The sequence below is a fragment of the Balearica regulorum genome, chromosome 22 (genome assembly GCF_011004875.1).
Source record: "Balearica regulorum gibbericeps isolate bBalReg1 chromosome 22, bBalReg1.pri, whole genome shotgun sequence".
Lineage (NCBI taxonomy): Eukaryota > Metazoa > Chordata > Aves > Gruiformes > Gruidae > Balearica > Balearica regulorum.
This window is the reverse complement of record NC_046205.1, coordinates 6,934,097-6,954,730: the sequence shown is the minus strand read 5'-3', so window position 1 is coordinate 6,954,730 and position 20,634 is coordinate 6,934,097. Positions and strand designations below refer to the sequence as shown.

Sequence of the window (20,634 nt, the reverse complement as noted above, 5' to 3'; positions counted from 1 at the left end):
CTATTATAACAACCAACTAGTTTCAATGAGGGGACTCGTGTGCTGGCCACGTGCGAGATGTTCATAAAGATCTGGGAGTCAGTAACTTGAGACCGGCTTTTAGGCTGCAGATCATCCCTGCTCGGGCACTGGCTTGGCAGCGAACAGCCCGCTGGACTGGGGGGCACCAGCCCTGAGCTCCGTTCTGTTTTGTGGAACCGAAAGAGTCCCCAGGCCCGGGACAGCAGCAGCGCTGCGCACCCAGTAAGGCATTAGTGAAGTAGGTATAGGCAACGTAAAGCAAGAAAACTCAGGTACAACGGGAAACATTTAAGTTATGTACATGCATCCCCTGCTTGCAGCAGAATTGTTAAAGCTTCTGGGTTTAGCAAGCACCAAATTTGCCCAGTGATGACCGAGGCACCCAGCAGTCCCCAAGAACAGGGAACCGAAAGACAAGAACAAAGCACAGAGAGAAGACTCTGCACTGCGAGGGCGCTGCCGATGAAGTTACCTGAGAACGGGGCTCAGTTACGCCTTTTTTTAAAGCCTGTTCTGTTCTCCAAGGACTAAATTCATCCCATTTCAGCAGCTACTGCTCTGACTCAGGATCGCACTGTTCCACTGCTCTTCGCTGAAGCAACGTTGCAGGAATGCTGAAGAGAGCTGGGAGAAGCTTGTTGCGATGCATTACACAGCAGTTTAACACTGCGACAGCAGGGAACGCGGATCACTGAGATCGAATATTGTTGCAAGAGAAAGGATGTGTACATACGTGTACGTATGGGTACGCACACTCCCACCAACACAGCCCAGCGTCTAAATACATTTCAACATCTTCCACAAAGCGCCAGAGAAAAGGACATCCATCTTTGTTCCTCCCTCCGTTGCCCTGGTAAATAAACAACTCACCTGAACTACGGGGACAAGGAAGGAGAGGTTTTCCTGACACGCAGCTTGGCTATATGCCAGCTTATTATATCCGTACAACGTCCTCTGGCTATCCTCTCCTCTCGCCCTAACCTCTAACTGAACTTGGAGATTTCCTGCAGCCAAGCAGCTGCCTGGGTGAAGCTTTCCTAGCCCAGAAAGCTCCACAAGTGCAAGAAGGGTGATTCTGCCCAGGGGCGAAGCGCTGAGCGCTGCAGAAGGGCACCAGTGCAAAGAGAGGGATCCCACCGTGTGCTGCCCTTCGATCCCAACGAGCTCCGGAGAACAACCTCGAAGGAAGGATACCAGCAGTGGGTAAGGAGAGGGATGAAAATACCAAACCACACTATGAACATGCTCCTTTCATTGGTATGGAGGAGTTTCTTAATTTAAACCCTCAACTTTTCTCAGAATCTTACCCTGACCTTTCCAGCACAACCTGATAGGTAAGAAGAGCCGAAACTCTTGTCAAAGGCCTGGAGACCCACAAATTTTCACTACGACTAGCTGGATTCACAGCGCAGCTCACGGTTTGATTTTCTAATATTCATTACCTGTGGCTAAGGCTAGAACTTCTGAAACAGCTAAACCTAGGACCAGCTCTTCTGAAAGCTCAATACCCAGCTTCTCCTAATGTGACAAACACAGTCTGGTTCAAGATGTTCAGATCCAGGGCTGAATTCTTTGGATGATCCCGAACAGCGTCACACTGAACCGCTCTAAGGGATGTGCCGCTTCCTGCACTACTGAATCGGCCACAGCAGGATCTTTTATGGGACGGGACAAAAAGCCCCTAGCCTTGCGTAGGCGTACCTCCGCTATTTGAAAACGAGCCGTGTTTTTTCGAGCCTTGCTCAGCTTGGTCAGAAGACATTCTTCTGATGTTGGCATAAAAGCACACAGGCCATCAGAGTTGCACTTTCTCATATAAAAGAGTGTCAGTTTGCTGTGTTGTGCTTAGCTTAGCTACAGGATAATACAGTGTCTCATCCGAGAGCTGAATCCAAGGCAGAGTGGATTAATGAAGAGTGGATTGCTGATACTCAACAGAATACTTTTCACAGCATGCGATGGTTCCCTTAATGCACTGTGCTGTTCACCGACAAGTTTATTTGCTGTAACACAAATGGTATTTGCAAAATTGGCTCATGATAGCTCCCGTCGTGCTGATATCCAGTACGACGAGACAGTTATATAAGCGTGCATAAAGTTACATAAAGGGTTTATACCCTTTGTGCTTACCCCAGGCAGATACCGACTGGATCAGGAGAAATTACCTCCCGCCCTTGCACATAAAACTTGCTCTTTAATTGTCAATGATACATTTTCTTGAAATTTTCCTCCAAGACAAAAGACCGGCCTGTACCACCCAGGAGATTGGACTAAACAGACCTGCACTTTGCCTGTGCCAGCAATACTCCTAGCTAGCGGGGAAACGAGAGCTGCAAACTAGGACAGAGCTGGGAAGGAGTTCTGTCCCATGCCTGGAAATGATTTACTACATGCTTCTTCTTTGCCATCTGTAAAATGTTATATAGATAGTGATCCAGCACTGCAAAGAAAAATAAGGCTGAAAGTACTATTGAATCCCAAACGTTACTGCAGCGGTGCCAGTGGCAGCTCCCCTTTGCTCTGTGTGGCATCGCTAGCAATACCAGGTGTCCAAACACCAGCTAACTTTCCAGAGGATACTGCCACTGAGGTCTGAAACCAGAGATAACGCCTGGCAGAGGCGCTCAGATTTGGGGGCTCGATATGGGACCGTTTTTCCCTCTTAACCCTCTCCACTTTAAAAGGATTAAGAGACGTGACGCCAAAAACTTCTGCATCTTGTCCGGCGACGACGTTTGGATGGTGGCAAGAATGGCAACTGGCCAAGCACACGGGCACCCATCATCACTGAGACAAACTCTCGGTGTACACAGGGAGCACTTGTCTCCCACTGACCACCACCCTCCAGTCCGTCTCTAAGACCACTCTGAGCTGAAGGTTTCTCACCTTTTCCATGTGACGTTTCTATTGTCCATGTGCAGTTCAAGTTATTTGGATAAAAATCAGGGAAGCCTGGGGATAAGATAGTGCCACTGGAGCCACGAATGTAACCTCCACATAGAGCTGCAAAAAAAAGAGAGAAAGAATTAAATAATTCAAACCCCATCATCAGCTGGAAGAGCGTCGGTTCTTCTGAATGACAAAACAAAGCCCAACCCATCAAAATCAAACAAACTCCACAGACCAAACATCACTGCGAGCTTTACAATCGTTGCTTCGCTTTCGCAGTAGCTCTGCAAACGAAGCGTTTGCCGTCTCCTGCAGATGTTCTGTGCTGCACTCCTTACCCTCACAGCTGGGCAGCGGCCGGCTCCACTGGAAGTTCGGCTCGCACTCCAGGGCTTCGCTGTCACTCAGGGTGTAGCCTGAATCGCAGCTGAACGTCACCAGCGCTCCCACGTAGAAATCGTTCCCGTGGCGCTGGCCATTTACTGGGATCCCCGGGTCCAGGCAGTGGTCTGACTGGAGCTTCACAGCTGTGGCAAACAAACCCACCCGAGTCAGACCACTCAGCGGCTGCAGAGCCCGCTGCAAGGGGCAGTGATTACATCCAACTCCTCCTATAGGCTCGTTCAAACTCCCACCGATCGCCCCCAAAGTAAGAGGATGACACGGACAGAGGAACTCAACTCTGCCTCCTAGAAACAGTAATACTCTGTAGATGCTAAAACAAAAATATAAAACTCTAAACCACCAAGATGGTCAAAAAGCAGAAACTGCTCCTTCACTCGCAGCAGCTCCACGTTCTGCCGTTGCTGCTGCAGCAGCATCAACCACCTGGCAAAGGGGAGAAGCGAGTCCGACGGGGCTCTGATTGAGCCCATTGTGCTGCCGGAGGCGCGTAATTACACGAACAACTTGCACTTACTTTCATATCGGATCTGAAAGCCTATGTCAGAGTGGCTTTTGTCAGTGGTGAAGAGGAGGTAGAGGTAGTTGCTGGTGCTGATGAGGAACTGGGGCACCTGGGTGCCATCGTAGACACCTATCAACGGGGAAGAATAGGACCGGCCATCTCGCACTTCCAGGGTGTCATAATTCACCTCTGTCTTAAATCTGAAAGGGACACAAGAATACCTCTGTGAAAAAACAACACGGCTAATTTTAATTCACCGCAGTCCTGAACACGCTCTAAGGACTAGAAGGCAGCACAGCCGTGGGGCAATCCGTGGGGCCAGTTCTACTGCCCGACCTTCGGCCAGCTGAGCATCTTGGGAGAACACGACATCCCCCTCCTACGCATTCGGGTTTATTTCTGATCCTTCATCTGCTTCATCTGCTGACCCCAAACAGTCTTTGCAGCAACGAGCATCTTACGCTACGTGAACCATCACCTCTCAGACGTACGGACCCAGGTTTGGGAGAGCACAGCCCTCCTCAAACGGTGAAATCCAGGGCAAGTCAAGAGACTCGGCACCCCCCGAGTCAGGGCCAGATCCTCACCGCTGCTTCTCCCCAGCAGGCTGAGCACGTGGGAGTTCAGCCTCCGAAAATCTGTCCTATATCTGTCTAAAACAGCGCTGCAAATTAGCAGGCGTTAGTCAAAACAAGAAGGGAAAAATCACCATTTTCCACTTTTTTTTTCCTGAACGTTAGGTGAATTTTAATGTCTTGCCAGGAGTTAGTAAGGAAAAAAGGAGAAAAAGAGAACCTCACTGCCAAACCCAACGCCGAGCGGTCCCTTCCCTTCTCCTCCCAGGGTGGCTACAACTCCGCGCTGCCGGAACCACCGACAACAACCGCAAATAGGAAACTTTTGCGAAGTCCAGGGTGAGCACCTGTCAAACGTGATCTTGATGGGGTAGCCCGGCTGAGCCTCTATGACCCACGCGCAGCTCAGGGAGTCCTTGTAGAAGCCAGGCCAGCCAGGGGACAGGATGGTTCCGCTGGGCGACGTCAGGTGGCCCCCGCAGGGCGCTGGGGACAAGGGACAGGACACAATTCAGGTGAAGAGCGTCACGGGAGCTGTGGCACCATCGGACCTACCCCTCCCTGCCAGGCAGCATTGTCCTGCCGTGCAACAGCTTTCGGGCATCGTTGTTTCTCACGCGTTAAAAATAATCGGAACCAGACGAAGTAACGCTGGCTGGTAAGAAATTGCCTTTTCAGCTTAAACTGAAGCTGGAGCAGCCTGCTACTGCAATCTGTGGGAGTCAGTACCCTGACCTTGTGCAGCGGCTCTGAGGGGACAGGGTATAATAATAATAATTATTAGATATAAAAGCAGAGAAAAGTGCAAGGTCAGTTTGCATTTCAGTAGCTGCAGGTGCAAGAAAATCTTTCATATCTGTGGTAATTGAGTCATGTCTTTTCTTCCACAAGAGACATCACAAGACTATGGCATTTATTCCACGTTGTGGTCCCTTGTGCCATCTCAGAAGCTAAAGGCATATTATTACCTTTTCTGGAAAAAGGACGCTGGATCTGATGGACCAGAGGTACAATATCCTATAGCCCCAAATAACTGCCACGTATTGTCCTTTAGAAACCAGACAGGATGGAAAAGCGTGTCTGCTCCCGTGAGTTTGTGTTCCCCCTGCCCAGCACTTTGCAGGACTCCTCACCCAGGTGTTTCTGCTGAGCCAAGTCACCGGTGCTGGCCACGCACGGCGGCGTGACCGCGTCGCTGCCACGGCCCCCGGGAGCTCCCCTGGCACAGACCGAGCCCGTCACCCCACGGCACTCGCTGCATCGAGTCCTCGCGGACGAGGGGACCGACCCTGCTCCTCCGGAGCAGCTGCTGAAGCACCAGCCCGGGGCCAGCCCTAGTGCCAGCTTTGCACGAGGGCCACGAAGCCTCACGCGAGGTGTGACCTTAACTACCCATGGAAGTCTGGGCCTAAGACCTTCCCTGCTGATCTGAAGGACGCCGCATCAAAGTCAGTTGATCTCAACTGGATCTGAACCAGTTATTTTGGAACAAGAGGCTCCTTTCTGCCCTAAAGCTACATAATTTCCTGTCAGGACTTCTATCCATCTTTCAACTCTTCAGGTCTCTCTCTTTCCCATTAATTTTTTCAAGCACTAAACAGTATTTTACATCTATATACTTCCTCCTTGTTTAAAAAGGCTAATTAAAATGTACGCTTAACCAAGTGCATACTGGAAGGTCAGTCAAAGAAATCACCACTGTAATCACAGAGAAAAAAGCACGAGTTAATGGCATAAGGTTATCAAAGGTTCCAAAGATAAAAGTTGATTAAAAATGTATTATTTAATGTGCATTTCTCTTCTACACTTACAGATACATAAACTTAAAGGCTCATGCTTGTGAAAACAATGGAAATTCTGAATCAAACCTACAGATATTTCATTGTCAGCTGCTTTCATAAGAAAAATTACACAAAAATACAGAAAGTCCAGGTTCTTATTACATAAAAGTTACGGAACGCAACTGGTATCTTCTTTCAATCTGAAAGACAATGGACTAGATTTGCCATTTCTGCTGCTCATCCACTTGAACAATGCACGACCAATTACTGAAATTATTTCTCAGTATTACAGTACTATTTCTCAATAGCACAGTACTTGTTATTCAAATTGCTGTAAATACCAGTGCAGGGCATGGCTTCCCTGAGAACAGAGGGCAGAGGAAGACTTTCACTTCTAACGAGCTCTTTCTTCGCTTCTCTTTTCCATAGTAGAAGCTTGAAAGGACTAGGAAAAATCTTTGAACTCCGTAATTCAACCCATCTCCCTCATTTCTGGGTTGGCTATCGCAGCTGGTGTTGCAAAGAGATGCAAACTCCAAATTCCTGGCTCCTGACCGCCAGAGTCCATTACACAGGACTGACACACCGCACTGAGATACACCGAAGGTACATGTGTGTGTACGAATGTTCGCAGCAATGAGTTCACTTTTCACAGTAAAGAACTGTACCTTTTGCTTCTTTCATTATATAAATATTATGCATTTTACACATATCAAAAATCAGGACAGAAAAAATATCGCCACATCTCTCTGTTCTTTAATTCCCTTCGTGACAAGAGTGGTAGGGGAGCTTTTAGCCATCAGTAAATTAAAGCCTTTTATTATTAGAAAAACACCTGTTGTAACAAGAACTGAGTTAATTCAAATAATACGCATCATTCATGTCACTAAAAATTAGAAAACAGAGTTCAGTGCTTGTGATGATTTGCCCGGCGCTTTCTCCTAAGCAAACTCTTCAATGCAGACAACACCTTCCAGCACCATCACCAAGAAGCTGAGGGTGAGAACTAAAGTCCAAGAGTCCTTCAGCTCCCACCAACTCTCACCTCTCTGCCTACGCGATGGCAGAAGGTCTCCCGCAAGGTCAGCGCTGCGTACCTTCGCCGTGGGTTATCTGACCGGGACCTTGACAGACAAAACTATTCTCCTTTTTTCCCCAAAGGCTGCAAACGCCAGGGGATCATTCTCCCTCCAGAGTGCACGTACAGACTAGTAGGAAAGATGGTAAAACTTACCTTCGCATCGGAGCACTGCATTGTTCCAGACCACGTTTCCTTCCTTCAAGATGCAAGTGATGGTTTCCGAGCCGTGGGTCCTAATAAAGCCCTCATCGCAAAGGAAGGACACGGAGCTGCCGAGCTGGAGGCTGTCCCCAAACCGCTTTCCGTTCACGGGCACGCCAGGGTCAGGGCACTCGTTGTGCCTAAACGCTAAGAGGGAAAGATAGAGAATAGTGAATAACTTGTTTCCTCTGCCCAATTCAAAAATAAACATGTTGAACCACAAATTTAGGAACTGCACAACAATTTCATGTCTTTTCTATGGAGACAATAGCACTTGATCTTGTCCCTGGACAGCGGGCTGTCCTCACGGGGAAGACCAAACAGCATGGACTTGAATTTGGCCCAGCAAAGCTACTGTGTTGCACAGGGACAAGTCTGTGGCAGAATCATGTCACCCCCTCTTCTCTAAACCACTAGGACACCCAAGGCTGTGTTCCTGCCGCTCAACTTTTCACCTAGTTGAAGTCACTTGGATTTTTCTGTTCCCTGTCTCTACCGCAAGTGCTTGTTTGCAAACTCGGAGAGGAAGGATGAGATTAAAACCATTTGCCTCCACGAGGTGCTGAAATACAGGGGCCAGAAAAGAGCCTGCAGAACCAAGTTATCTTCTCAGAAACCTTTCACATATGAAAATGCACAAATACTCAAAATAGAGAAAGATTTTTAAAAACTCTAAAAATACTGCAGAGCACGCATCTGCGTAGAAGGGACAGAAGTTAACCGTTAATGAGAAAAAAATGAAAGCTTTAAGGCCCTGTGGTTAAAAGTAAGGGGCCTCTCGGCGTGCTCTGTGATTGACTGCCACGCAGTCCCCGACCTTGCTTGTCGTCGTTACCAGGATAAAATGAAGGACACGCAGCAATTACCTTGCTAGGTGTTGAAAAGTTGCGTATGGAATTGCACAGACACATAGCTCTGTTTAAAGGCCTGCCCTTTTCCAGCAGTTAAAAACTGGGCTGGCCAACCAATCAGAAAGTAAGTCTGTAGCCTTAATTCCCCATTAAGTGCATAATTATGTACTATATCTTCATATGCTAGGAGGTGGTCTTCAGAGATGAGCAGCATATGAAAGATTAAAGCCTCCAGATTAATTACACACACATGCTTTTAATATCTTTAATGCACTTGACCAAATTCAGATGAGTTCTGGATTTCCTACAGAGCATCGTTACTCTCATAATACCTTGTTATATACACTGCTAAAGGGGAAAACATAAGCTGAATCTGTTCCTTGTGCTCTTGTATCTGTCCCTTGTAGCAATATGTTGTCTCCTTTCTCATACCTAAACCGAAGGGAAGGGTGGCAAGGTGCTGGAGGAAGGCTCAGGAGCTCCCGTTCGGTAGTTCAAGCAGTCAGAACAGATTACCTCACACGTACTTAAGAGTCACTTACAGCAATAAAAAACCTGCCTTAAAACCATCTTCATACAGGGGACAGGCACAGCTCCCAACACGCGTACGGAACGTATCGGAGATACGTACTGGAGTGTTTCTGGATGAGGCGTCTCCCTACGTACAGGATCCGGGACTCAGTCCTGGGTACGTGATACTACCACACGCAACCTACTCCATCTGATGAGCCTTCAGCCTGCTGTACTGGGGCAAATGATTTCTTAAGACCTCTGATTTTTTCTTTTAAACAGAGGATTTGCAATCATAGCTAGAAAGACTATTAATTTAGCTGTGCCACTAAAGGCTATTATAACAAAGTCATTTATCAGTTCTGCTGAATAGGTTTAATAATGCTCTTTAGAAAATTACAGGACAATACGAGGATAAAATTACCACAGCATTCATTTGAGATTTGAAGACTGGACTTAGGTGGAGCCAAATACATCTGTAGAAGTTTCAATCCTTTGTATTCTAAGTCATCACTACATGTTTTCCTTTATCTTCAAAGTCCTGCGTGCTTTCAGGTGTCAGCAAACGATGACAGCACTGACTGATGAACACAACCACCCGAGGTCTAACAGCTCTTCCTGATCTGCATCAAGCTGCCCACAAAGCTGCCTCACCTCAGCGAGCAGAAGGGAGGCACGGGGAGGGAGAGCAGACAGCCCAGGAACGCAGCAAGCTGCAGGCTGAGGGGTGGACAGAAGCCCCCGCTGCTCCACGGACAGATACTCCAGGGCCAAGCTCTTTCTTTCACTGAAACTTCACAGCCAGAAAGAACTCGCGCCATCAGCTCTAACCTTGAAACCAATCCTCAATTACTCAACTGCAAACCTAGAGTAATCTCCAATTTTCCGATTTACTCTGGATTTGCAATGGTTTTAGTGAGATCTAACTCTTGCCCGTTAGTCCCCAACAAGAATTCAGAGCTTGAAATGAAAACCAGAAGCAAGGATGGGGCACTTACTGGTGAAGGTTATGTTGAAGCCCCTCTTCTCCATGGAGTGGTCGGTCTGGAACTCCAGCCTGGCTACGTGACCGCTGCTGGTCAGCGAGGAGGGGATCTGGTTTCCTGAGAAGGTCCCCAGCACTGGAGATTCAGCAGTCCCACCGTCCTTCACGGCTAGGAAATCAAACTGAGGCTCCACATCAAAATCATTGAAAGCCAAGTGAATTCGGCTCTCGGGTTTAGCTATAATTAACCAAACACAGTGCAAGCTGCTTCCGTATTCTTCAGGGTAATTTGGTGACAGCACAATCCCAGATGGGGTGGTGAAGTTGAAAAAGCAGGAAACTGCAATAAGAAATCACCATCAATCATGCAGCACGGTGCTCCTACAAGCTGCTCTGCCATGTTTCCCCCTCCCTCTTATCCCTCAAGCCGGGCGATTCCTGCAAATTCCCAACTGCTTTGCTTCTCCGAGACAATTAAAGAAAGGAAGGGCTCAGTGCTCCATTCACTGCTAGACGTCAGTGATTTATTTGCATGGGGAAGAAGTGACTTCAAAGCAGTCTCCAGTCCTGGTTTTGGTTGGTCTCCAGTTTTCCAGCCCAGTACTGCCCCATTTTGCAATAGGGCACCTCCTCACATCTGTGCGGGCTTTGTACCGCGCACAGCGGAGCACGAGTTCCTGCTACTGAGGGAAGAAAGAGTCACTCAGCCAGATGGGGATTTGGTATTTTGCAGGTGAATTCTCCCGCGTATCCCCGAGAGAAGCCTACGCAGGCAGCAAACGAGCGACTACAGCTCGTGCAAAATAAAATTGGCATTGAAGGAGTTAGACTTTGTAGAGATGTCATCTGCTGGGGCCACAACTCAGCACAACCTACACAACCTGAGGTAAGGAGCCAACTCGGCTGTTACTCCATGCAGACCTCCAGGCTCCTCTGCTGCTATTCGTACCCAAGGCTTTTCAAAGTGCTGGGTAAACTGCAGGGCAGCGCAGACTTTTCAGGATTTACTTAAAAATCTGCAGTTTTAGTTTACCTTTCTGTTTGCTAAATGCAATTTTCACCCACACTCCTCAGCAGATGTAACTGCGCCCAGTTAGTCCCGCCACATTTAGACAAACTCTGCATCGAGACTATCCCCATCCTGGATTAAATATTTGTATGCTACAGGACTAAATTGTCAACTCCTTTGAAAAGGAGCTGTGAGTCAATTTGCCTTTGCCTATCTCCTTGGGCAGCTGCTGGCACCCGTGCCAAATGAGCGCTGCAAAACGGAGGCTGCTGGTTGGTTTTGGTCTTGACATTGCTGCACTGGGCAAGGAACAGCCCAAGAACCTTCCCGAGCTTGTCCCAGGGGCTCGGGATAACTCGGAGCAAGCGCTGGGCAGCTGCGACCTGCAGCCCAGGGGTAGGGGCAGCTCCCCTGCCCGTTACAAATAAATCACTGACTTCTGCTGGGCTAGCGTGTTACCAAAAAGAGGCATCAAATTAGACTGTCGTTCCCATGAAAATAATTAAAACCAGTTTTAAAATGAAGTTGAGGGGAAGAGTGCATATGAAAAATATCTTTAGCTCTCAAGGGTTTTCAATATATACTGTATTTCAGCTGACAAGGTCCGTTAATTTGAAAAAGCAAGGCTGCCTTTTCAGTGGCACCTACCCAATGTTTTTGGTATTTTACGTACGTACGCTTTACTCATCTTTTTCCCCACCACCACCCTTGGTAAAACCCATTACTTGGAACATGCATCTCACCAATTCCTGGCAAAAGAACATCGCGCAGGGGATGAGACTGGGTTTAGTTTGGCATTTATACGATTATTTGGTTCAACGCTCACCCTCCCTCTGTTATTTTCCCTCTGTCTTCCTTCAGCGCTTAATGGTTTCAGATCAAATAAGATGGACGTTACCGTGACATTATCAAGGCTAAGAGCTACACAATCTATTTCCTGCTCTCAGCAAAGAGAACAGATTAAAGAGAAAACAAACTGCAAAATATCCTCAGGATTTTGGCTCTCTACTAGATGCTGAAATATCAAGGGATGCTGTCAAATAATTCTGTCAGCATAAGCTTGGTATAATCTGCCTAGGAATAGTCACTGAAAATAAATGCATTCACGCGCAGAGAAACACCTCAGTGGTAGGAACCCCTCACAGGAGCCAGGTATCTCCTCTAAATTTTTAAATCCAAAGTGGTAAATTAGCATTCATATAGGACCTACAGTATCACACAGCCAGCAACAGAGAGGTACACAGTTGCTAGCGCAGCTATTACGGCACAGTGCTGGCGGCTCATTTCAGGAAATAACAACAACAAAGAACTCGCTGACAAAAGAAAGAAAAGCAGAGTGAGGGAATAATGTAAAATTAACCTTTGCTAGATCAAACAAAATGACAGATTAAAAGACTAACGGATAAAAACCTCCAAAAGTCTCCACTGCAGGGAAGTAAATGACAATTTCAATTTTCCATGAAATAACACGTGGAGGAGACAGCCAAGTTGCAGGCTGTAGGACAAATGCCACCGTCCCACACGTCCACGTCCCGCGGCAGGGCACCAGCGCACGAGCTGTCCTCGGTGCAGCGGGGAGCTCGGCTTCGCCTCCCAGAGGGTCACATCCAGCCCAGGAAGCGAGAACTGATCCGGGAGGTTCATTAACAAGATCACGGTGTCCATGGCATGTAGAGTTTCTTTGTCTTTTTAAGCAGGAGAGGATTTTCTTCAGTGTGAAAGGGGGTTTCTGGTCTGGGCTGCACCGGGATCCACGTCAGTCTCTCTGCTTTCTCCAAAGTGCTTTGCTGGACACTCGGAGAAAAGCAGAAGCTGTTTAACAGTATGTCACAGACAGGGAAACGTGCCGTCAGAACGAAGATGATGGTACCCAAGGAAGATGAAAGACAGCTGAGTGCTACCTGTCTCAGGCTGCTCCGTGCATCCGAGAGAGTCAGGAACGAAGCGCCCCGAGGAGCGAGCAGGCGCTCGGAACACGACAGGCAGAGGTCAGCCCTGCCGCCTGTCCGTCAGGATCACCGACGGAGGGACACCCGGGGCTCTGAGGCCTGGGGCTAAAAGACTGAAATTAATACTTACCATTGTTGTTCTTAAATGTTACGAGAGGACAGTTCATTACGCGCATAGCATATGTTCAAAGTTATAAGCCTATACTGATCTTTGTCAATAATTGCTATTACTGATCAAGTACTGCAAAAGCAATAAGAAAAATCCCTTTATTAAATACAGCAGAATCAATCACAGCAAAACTCAGCAGAAACACAGAGTACCTACCGAAGCCAGAGACACCCACGTCACTAACCAATGAGTACAAGGTATTTATTCAAGTCATCGCAAACATTATCAAGATTCCGCCTTTATTTGGAGCAGTAAAACAGCGAACAAACAGCTTATTGCTTCTCGTCTTTGCAAGTCGAGCGGGACACGTGGCTGTGGCACGAGGGCACTGCCCCACGGTCCCAGAGTGTGATGCTCACGGCTGAGCTGAACACGGAGGCATCCGTCGATTATCCACCAGCACCGCTGCTTCTTCCTGCGCCTTCAGCCAGGAGCAATTTCTGCACTTGTCTGGTCAGTCCAAGCAGAACTTGCTTCTCTTTTCTTCTGCCTCCTCAGAGACGGTCCCGCGTCTCCTGCGAGACATGCCTGGTGGCCCCGGACGCTCCATCCCTGTTCATCCTGCACGTGAGAATCCAGGGCCAATCCTGGAGAGGAGGCACACCGGCGACGCACAGGAATGGGAAAGGCACCAGGTTCACGAGCTGAAAACCAAGCAGGGAATCACTGTAACAATTTCAGTCTCCATGGAAACAATAAGAAATCCTGACTTCTCAGCTTTTAGGTATCATTCCCACAGATTCTGACCACTTGGGAGAGAGCTTGAAGACAGTAATGGATTTTCTGCCTTACCTTTCCTATTTAAGAAGATCCCTCCTCTAGGCATAGCTTGGTGATGGACTGGAAAAATAGGACCTCAGCAGGAACCCGGTTAGTAAGCAGCATGCCTCACTCGGGGAAGCATACGTCCCCAATAGTTAACAGTGCTGGAAGCTCAGGGCATTGCTCCAGCTGCGAAGCAAAGCGCTTTACATTTTGTATTTTCTCCTTTCTATATCTGCTGTTTCAATAAACACATCTGCATCACAATGCATTTTCCTTCTTAAAACCCTGAGGCACCAACAGGCAAGTGGGAGGTGAGGGAAAGGAATCTAGAGCAAATATTAACTGGGAGAACTTTTTTGTATTTCAGAGCAACAAACTCTTCAGCTTACTCTGATGGAGTAGCTGTCACTGCCAGCGTGCGGCTAACCGGGGGCGGGAGAGCAGGTATGGTAAGAATAATGAAAAGCAGGCAGGGTTTGGGGACCAGATCTTGAGGAAAATATCACCAGTGAACTTAAAATAGACTGTACAGGAGCCTCTGTGCGTGTGGAAGAGCGCTACAATACCAAAGCAGGTTTCATTTCTACCCACTCAAAACTGGAACAGCAACTGGTTTACCAGGGATAACAGAAGTTTCTTAAACTTACTGGAAGATGCTGATCCCCGCTAGGACAGTGTTGGGCTGCTTCTCTGCCAGGGTTTCGCAGCCATCTGTTATTCAGGAGGTGCTCCAGGGCTTCTGCACAAAGACAAGATCCTTTCCTGTGTGCCCCTGTTTATTTTAAGGGGAACTCTCCCCCTCCCTGCAGTCTCTCTTGGGAATCGGTGGTGGCGTCCACAAGACGACGGAATTTTAATTGTCACTTTTTGGCAAAAGCCCCAAAGCAGTCTCACAGTCTTGTTATGTACCCTTCTCGATTTGGTCCTTCGTGGTTTAGCAGAGCATCCTTCCTCTGCTGCAGCGCTCGGAGTCATCTGCCAGCTGCTGCGACACATTCGTCTCCTGCGGGCTGGAAGCTGCTCACGCAACAGGCTGGGACTTGACTCGACTTTCCACACAGTCCCACGGTCTCGGCACACTGAGTGCGTGACAGACAACTGCTGTAACCCCAGAAAGGGCGAGGCACCCCTGAAACGTGCAACTGCAAGTGGGGTGACGGCAGCTGCACGTTGCTGCAGCAGGGGATGCGCGGGCAGGTTCAGCCACACGCGAAGCTCTGCTTGCGAGGAGCAACAGAAAGAGCCTTAAAGATAAAACTTGCACACATCGACTCTGCCTGCAAATTGGAAACGTCCCATTGCAGCTTTCTCAAACACCAACCCCACATGTAAAGCATTAAAGTAAAACACGGCAGGCGTAAGGGAACTTCCCTGCAGACCCCACTGAAGATGGCAACATAACAGACGCTGCGTTCCCGTTTTCTGGATGCAGAGATAGGGGAAGGGGACAGAGACAACCTCCTTGCCTGATAAAACCCGTAAGTGTCATTCAGATTCAGACTCGTGTAAAGAGAAGCAACCCATCACACTGAGCAACTGCTGTCAGGAATACGGACAGATGCCTTGGCACAGGACAGCTCATTTATAGCAGCATGAAACCCTATCAGGGTAACAGTTCAACTGACTCAATCAGTAAAATAACAAGCATGGAGACAACCCAATAAACTGCATCCTCCCGACGAGCGCTGAGAGAGCAGCTGGGAGCACCTCCGGCGAGCTGTGTGCGCAGCAAAGCGGCCTGACCCCACTGCGAAGTCCTCTGCCCCGGCTCTCCCCACGCGCCGGCTCTCTCTGCAGGAGCAGCATCCCCGCTGAGGATGCCAGAGCTGGCCACATCTGCTGGATCACCACCACAGCCTCATCCTGCGCCCTCTGGCCTTAACGCTGCAACCTTCCTGCCGAGCCAGGCTGGCTGCACGAGGACCCCAAGCCCCTGACAATTTGTTAGGGACCAAGAGAACGCAAGGAGCAGCAGCTCACAGCAGGAGACTCGCTCTTCTGGCTCTACAGCTGTTAGACAGAATTCACTGATAAAGTAACACCAAGGAGGAAACAGGCTCTGGTTTGACCCAGGTGGACCTCAGCCTTCCTCAGACACTGACACCAAGGGAAACCCGGCAAGAGAGCCGAGCAGCGGCACGCTGGAAGATGTGCAACTTCAAGGAAGAGCAGAAGGGACTGGTTAAGCAGCCCCCTTAGAAAGTCACAGCAAGGGAAATGGAAATTTTTCAGATAAATTGCACCCCAAAAAAATGCTTGGGGAGTTCATGGGGGACAATCAGAACACAATTCATTATAATTAAGAAGGTGCTTAAGTGCATTCCTGCTCAGTACAACACTTAAGCATGTATGTCTACTTAAGCAAACATTGAAATCTCAGCGCTTTGACAAACTGGGGCTGCAATGCAGAGCAAGGGCTTTGAGGGAGAGTGCCCTGCTTAAAATTAAGAAGGGAATGGTCTTACCCGGCTGCAACCGTGAAACAAGGTTGTTAACAAAAGCTACAAATCCCGCACGTATATAGAGATCATGGTAATCCTGCCTTCATTTAATTTGCTTCCCTTACTGCCAGAGGAAGACCGGATCTCGGCGGCTCAGGGGAACAGGCTGCAGATAAGGAGCATTTCGCCGCCGATTTGCTGCTCTGAACCCAGCTCGGATCAAGGGCAAGCAGGAGGTGTTAACGGGTCCCTGAAGGACACACATCTGTTGCACACGTGCAGAAACCATCTAAGCCCTGAAGTGGCCTCAGCAGGGAACGAGCCCCTTTCTTGGCAGGTTTTCAGCTGCACGAGCCCAGGATGCGACCGGGCGCTTTGCGGAGGTCGGAGTTGGCGTGTTGTGGTTAAGGGTAAGGTTAGCTACCAGCTCCCTTTCCCAACCCATCTGGCAGAGATAGTCAGAGTGTCTCTGCCATTTATATCGGGAAAATTGTATCAGGGTGCTTCATAAAAGCATTAATCAAAAAAATAAAAACCCGCACACATCAAAATAGCTCGGAAATAAAAATTAATAGAATCCCTACACTTCAAAAATCCACTAAAAGCAACTGCATCTACAAGCAGATAAACAAGACCAATGTCAGCTAGAAAAAAGGAAACCTGTTTACAGCAGGAGGGAGAAACATTTTGTGGGTTAACATAAACTGTTCCATCAGCACTGCAAAAAGTAAGAGGTATTAAGAATAACAGAAATAATAGGAAGAGCACACAAAGGATCAGGTTTCATCAGAAGAACAAGAGCCTATGCTACAGTTAAAAAGTCTAAACAACTCCCCCATAACAAAAAAAGTATCGATTCCTGTAAAAGAAAAGTTTTGGGAATTTCCAATTAAAGAATTAATGGATAATAAAGGATCATTCTGATCATCTTAACCACCCACCTCCTTAATACAGACTATGAACCAGCTCCTGGTTCCTACAGGTCTCCAGAAAGGAGCATCCGACCTCAATCTATCAATGTTTAGGTATGGAGAACCCATCGCTGCCTTCAGTAGGCTGCTCCAAGGGTTAACGATTCTCTCTGTTAAGAAGCTATTATTATTAAAAAGGAAAACCATGCTTTTGTCACTGCTAACTTGAGACACACGTTTCTCCAAATTACTCTTCATAGGGAAGACTCCATAGGTTGCTGTGAATAGTGGGCAGGAAAAGAAGAAAAGAGAAGAAAGAAAAAAAGAAAGAGAAAGAAAATAATGACCAATTGACTATTTAATTTAGAGCTAAATGAAAACCTCGTCAAGTGATGTAAAATTACATGGTTCTGTTCAGTACATAGCTGGGAAAACATCTATTGCACTTTGCATTTCCAGCTACTAATCCTGAATGTTTGTACCAGACAGTGCACACAAAAGGTTAGCCACTCAGCTCAAAACTAAAATTTGCAATCTTTACAAAGAGGAGCAAAGATTATTCAGCAGGTATAATAGGCCAATATGGAATTAACAAAAAAAAAAAAGGAATAATTACCACTAAGGAGAAGAGAGCTTTCATACTGCTATTAAGGAAAATCAGATGTTTAAAAGTCTGGAAAAATGCACCAAATCATGAAGCCTCCGAAGAGGACCGCTGTGTTAGTGCCGTACACCTGCGCGGAAGGCCGGGGGTCCTGGGCCGTGCCCACCTCCTCCTGGAGCCGGCTCAACGACAGCCCTCAACAACGCCAAGGATCTCGTGGGTGCTCAGCTCGGTCCGCGAGAGGCAATGCCCCGTTCGCAACGAGACAGCACAGCTCTCCAGCGTTGGTGGGCACGGCGCTGCCGCTTCCCAGCGCTCGGCACGGCAAGTGCGAGCACGTCGGAGAGGAGAAGCGGGCTGTGGGTGAGGTTTTCGAGTGAACAGGAAGGGAAGAAAGCATAACATCTGCTCCAAAGCCAGAGAAGAAAACACACAATTTAACATAATTTGAATTGGAAATGCTTTGGGAAATGCCTTCTGCTCTGTTTAGAGGAGCATTACGCATTCCTACTGCTCTAAGCAGGTCTGTAATACAAAGAGAGTTTACGATACCACAACAAAGTCACTGGAAACTAGTGAAGATCCTAAAGCAAGACCAAGAGCCCTGTGACGACTATCGGACCAACAGACACAACGTGCCTGGAGGAGACCAGCAGTACTCGAACAGCACAACTCAACTGACAGTCCCTCCGTTTAAACACACATACACGTGCGCACGTGCACACACACGTGCACACACACATATTTATCCCCAGCCTTTGCGGAGCTGCAGTCAAGCGACGCCAAACAAATGCCCCCCGGTTCAGTGCCGAAACCTCCACCCTCAGGTTTGCTTGATGCAATCCGAATGCACGTACTGGTTTATTTCCCCGTGTTTTATTCACCTTCAGAACACATGACGGGTCCAGAAAACTTGAAGTTTGCGAGTCTGAGATCAACAAACTAAACTTGTACCAGAAAATAAGTTGTTTTCAGAAATGACCCTCCCAGAGCAACTGGCAGAGGATGGTTAAAACAAGGCAACCCCCTTTGCCTTTATTCAGTGAGCTGGTTACAAAGGACGGATATTGTCAGGACGGTTTATGCCATAATGTCTCACGTAAAATGACGGCACTGCTTGGCGGCAGTTAACCATTCGGCTAACGGTGCAGGACTGAAAACTCAGGAGCTGTAGGTCAGAGGCTCTCAGGGACAGGGCTGCAGGCAGGAGGAGGAGGAGGAGGGAAGGGGGGGAGCTGCTGGAGAGGAATAGCAAAGAACCTTGTAAGACTTACTGAACGCAGCAGAAGCCCTCAGAGAGCACTATCCCCCTGCAAAGGGGATGTTAACTCTTCCTTTCCTTAGCAAGGAAACATAAACCTCGTGAAACAAATTTTGGTCATAGAAAATGTTTTGTAGTAGGGCCTTCCATGCAATAGTTCACATAAAATTCAGATAATGAGTTTTTCCCTCCTATACGTGAGTATGTTTAAACAGTAATTCCAACCATGTATTTGAAAGTTATGGCACTGCTGAAACGCCCCGCTCCCCGGCTACGGCTATCCAGACTTTCATCATCATTCTCACTGCAGTATCTGAACAACTCACCGGCCTCCCGTTATAGCTGTAATTATGGGCTGGTTCCCCATACAGAAGCTGCTTAATCTCCTCAGCCACAAGGTAACTGTGGACTTCAGTTTGAATATTATATCCCTTATGAGTTCCTACCATCAGAGCACAAACTTCATCTGAGCAGCACAATGGTTTTCCGTAGGTAACATTTATCCACATGACATCCCCTAAGCCCATTTTGCTGTCCTTCAAGGATGCAAGAAGACTGAACACAGCTCTGTACGAGAGCAACGGCTCGGGTTCTCCTGGGTTATGAGAACTGCCTCAGCCTTTCACAGGTGCCGCAGTTCTGTAACTTTGAAAACGCAAGCGTCAGAGTGAACAACAGTAACTACAAAGCTGATTCTACGAGGTGCTGCAGAACAGGGAGAAAGAGAGGTCTTCAGGATCCAGTCATCACCGATACCCAGACACCCACACTGCACAGCAGCAGCCACCAAGCCCGGAGCACAGACAGACGACTGTGCTGCCCATCCAGCTGCAGTACTACAGGTTCCCAGGCTCCTGCGTAGTTGTTTCAAGTATCTCAGATCAGCAGAGATAATCTGAACACACACAGCAACGCCAGGGATACCTTGCTTGGTAAGGGGTTTGCAGAAGACATGCACTAGGAAGTCTTGCAAAATTTTTCAAGTGCCCTATGTGCTCACCCTGGATGGTTAAGGGATGCAATGACAACAACGAGGATGAAGATGGAAGCTCTATTATCATGAAGGCACACAGACAGGCATGAATTAAGAATCCGTTGCAATAAGCAGATGCGTTACTTAAATGGTTTGTGTTGCTTTGTCATCGAAGCCCCAGGAAATGAGTTCTCCACCATAAATTCTGTCTGCTCATAAATCATTAGCTTGGGACAGCAGGATGCACCACAACGCGCTGTTTAATCTCTGTCTGCATTCGTCACGCATTTGCAGCCAGAATCAGCAGCAGTGAATTGTTTGCATATTCCAACTAGCAGCACATAAATCGGGTTACCTTATTTTCCCACCTCATGCCCAACACATACAATGGTCTTCCAACGCTTAGAGTTGTCACTAATCCCACTACAGATTTCATGCCAGGTTACACATTTTGTCATCTCACCTCTTCTGATTCATGCACACTAATATGACGCTGTCTAGAATAAAGGCAGGGGAGGTATAGAGAGGGCTATGAAATACTTTTTCCGCTACCTACGTGTTGTCTTGTTGATTCATAAATATCCAAAGCCGGAGGGCTGCAGAGAACAGAATACAATGGAATTGTTTTAACTAAAAGATTCATGTCTGTGCTACACTTTGCATGGATTGCTGATTGGGGCTTGATTTGATGCCCTCGTTCAGTATATATCTACAAAAAAAATAATCTTAGTTTACTGGAAAGTCTCCTTTC

The 20,634-nt window shown here is 47.8% G+C and overlaps 1 protein-coding gene across 2 annotated transcripts in view; it reads right to left on the bottom strand.

Annotated features, from left to right (window-relative positions):
* Window positions 1-20,634, bottom strand: part of CSMD2 (CUB and Sushi multiple domains 2) — a 302,970-nt gene that overhangs the window by 108,576 nt on the left and 173,760 nt on the right. For both annotated transcript variants that reach the window (XM_075773922.1, XM_075773923.1), the window contains exons 14-19: window positions 9,815-10,141; window positions 7,408-7,602; window positions 4,740-4,878; window positions 3,830-4,017; window positions 3,249-3,437; window positions 2,908-3,024 (exon numbers count right to left, since the gene is read on the bottom strand). In XM_075773922.1, coding sequence (XP_075630037.1) covers window positions 2,908-3,024; window positions 3,249-3,437; window positions 3,830-4,017; window positions 4,740-4,878; window positions 7,408-7,602; window positions 9,815-10,141 — 1,155 coding nt within the window. The remainder of the gene's footprint in view (window positions 1-2,907; window positions 3,025-3,248; window positions 3,438-3,829; window positions 4,018-4,739; window positions 4,879-7,407; window positions 7,603-9,814; window positions 10,142-20,634) is intronic.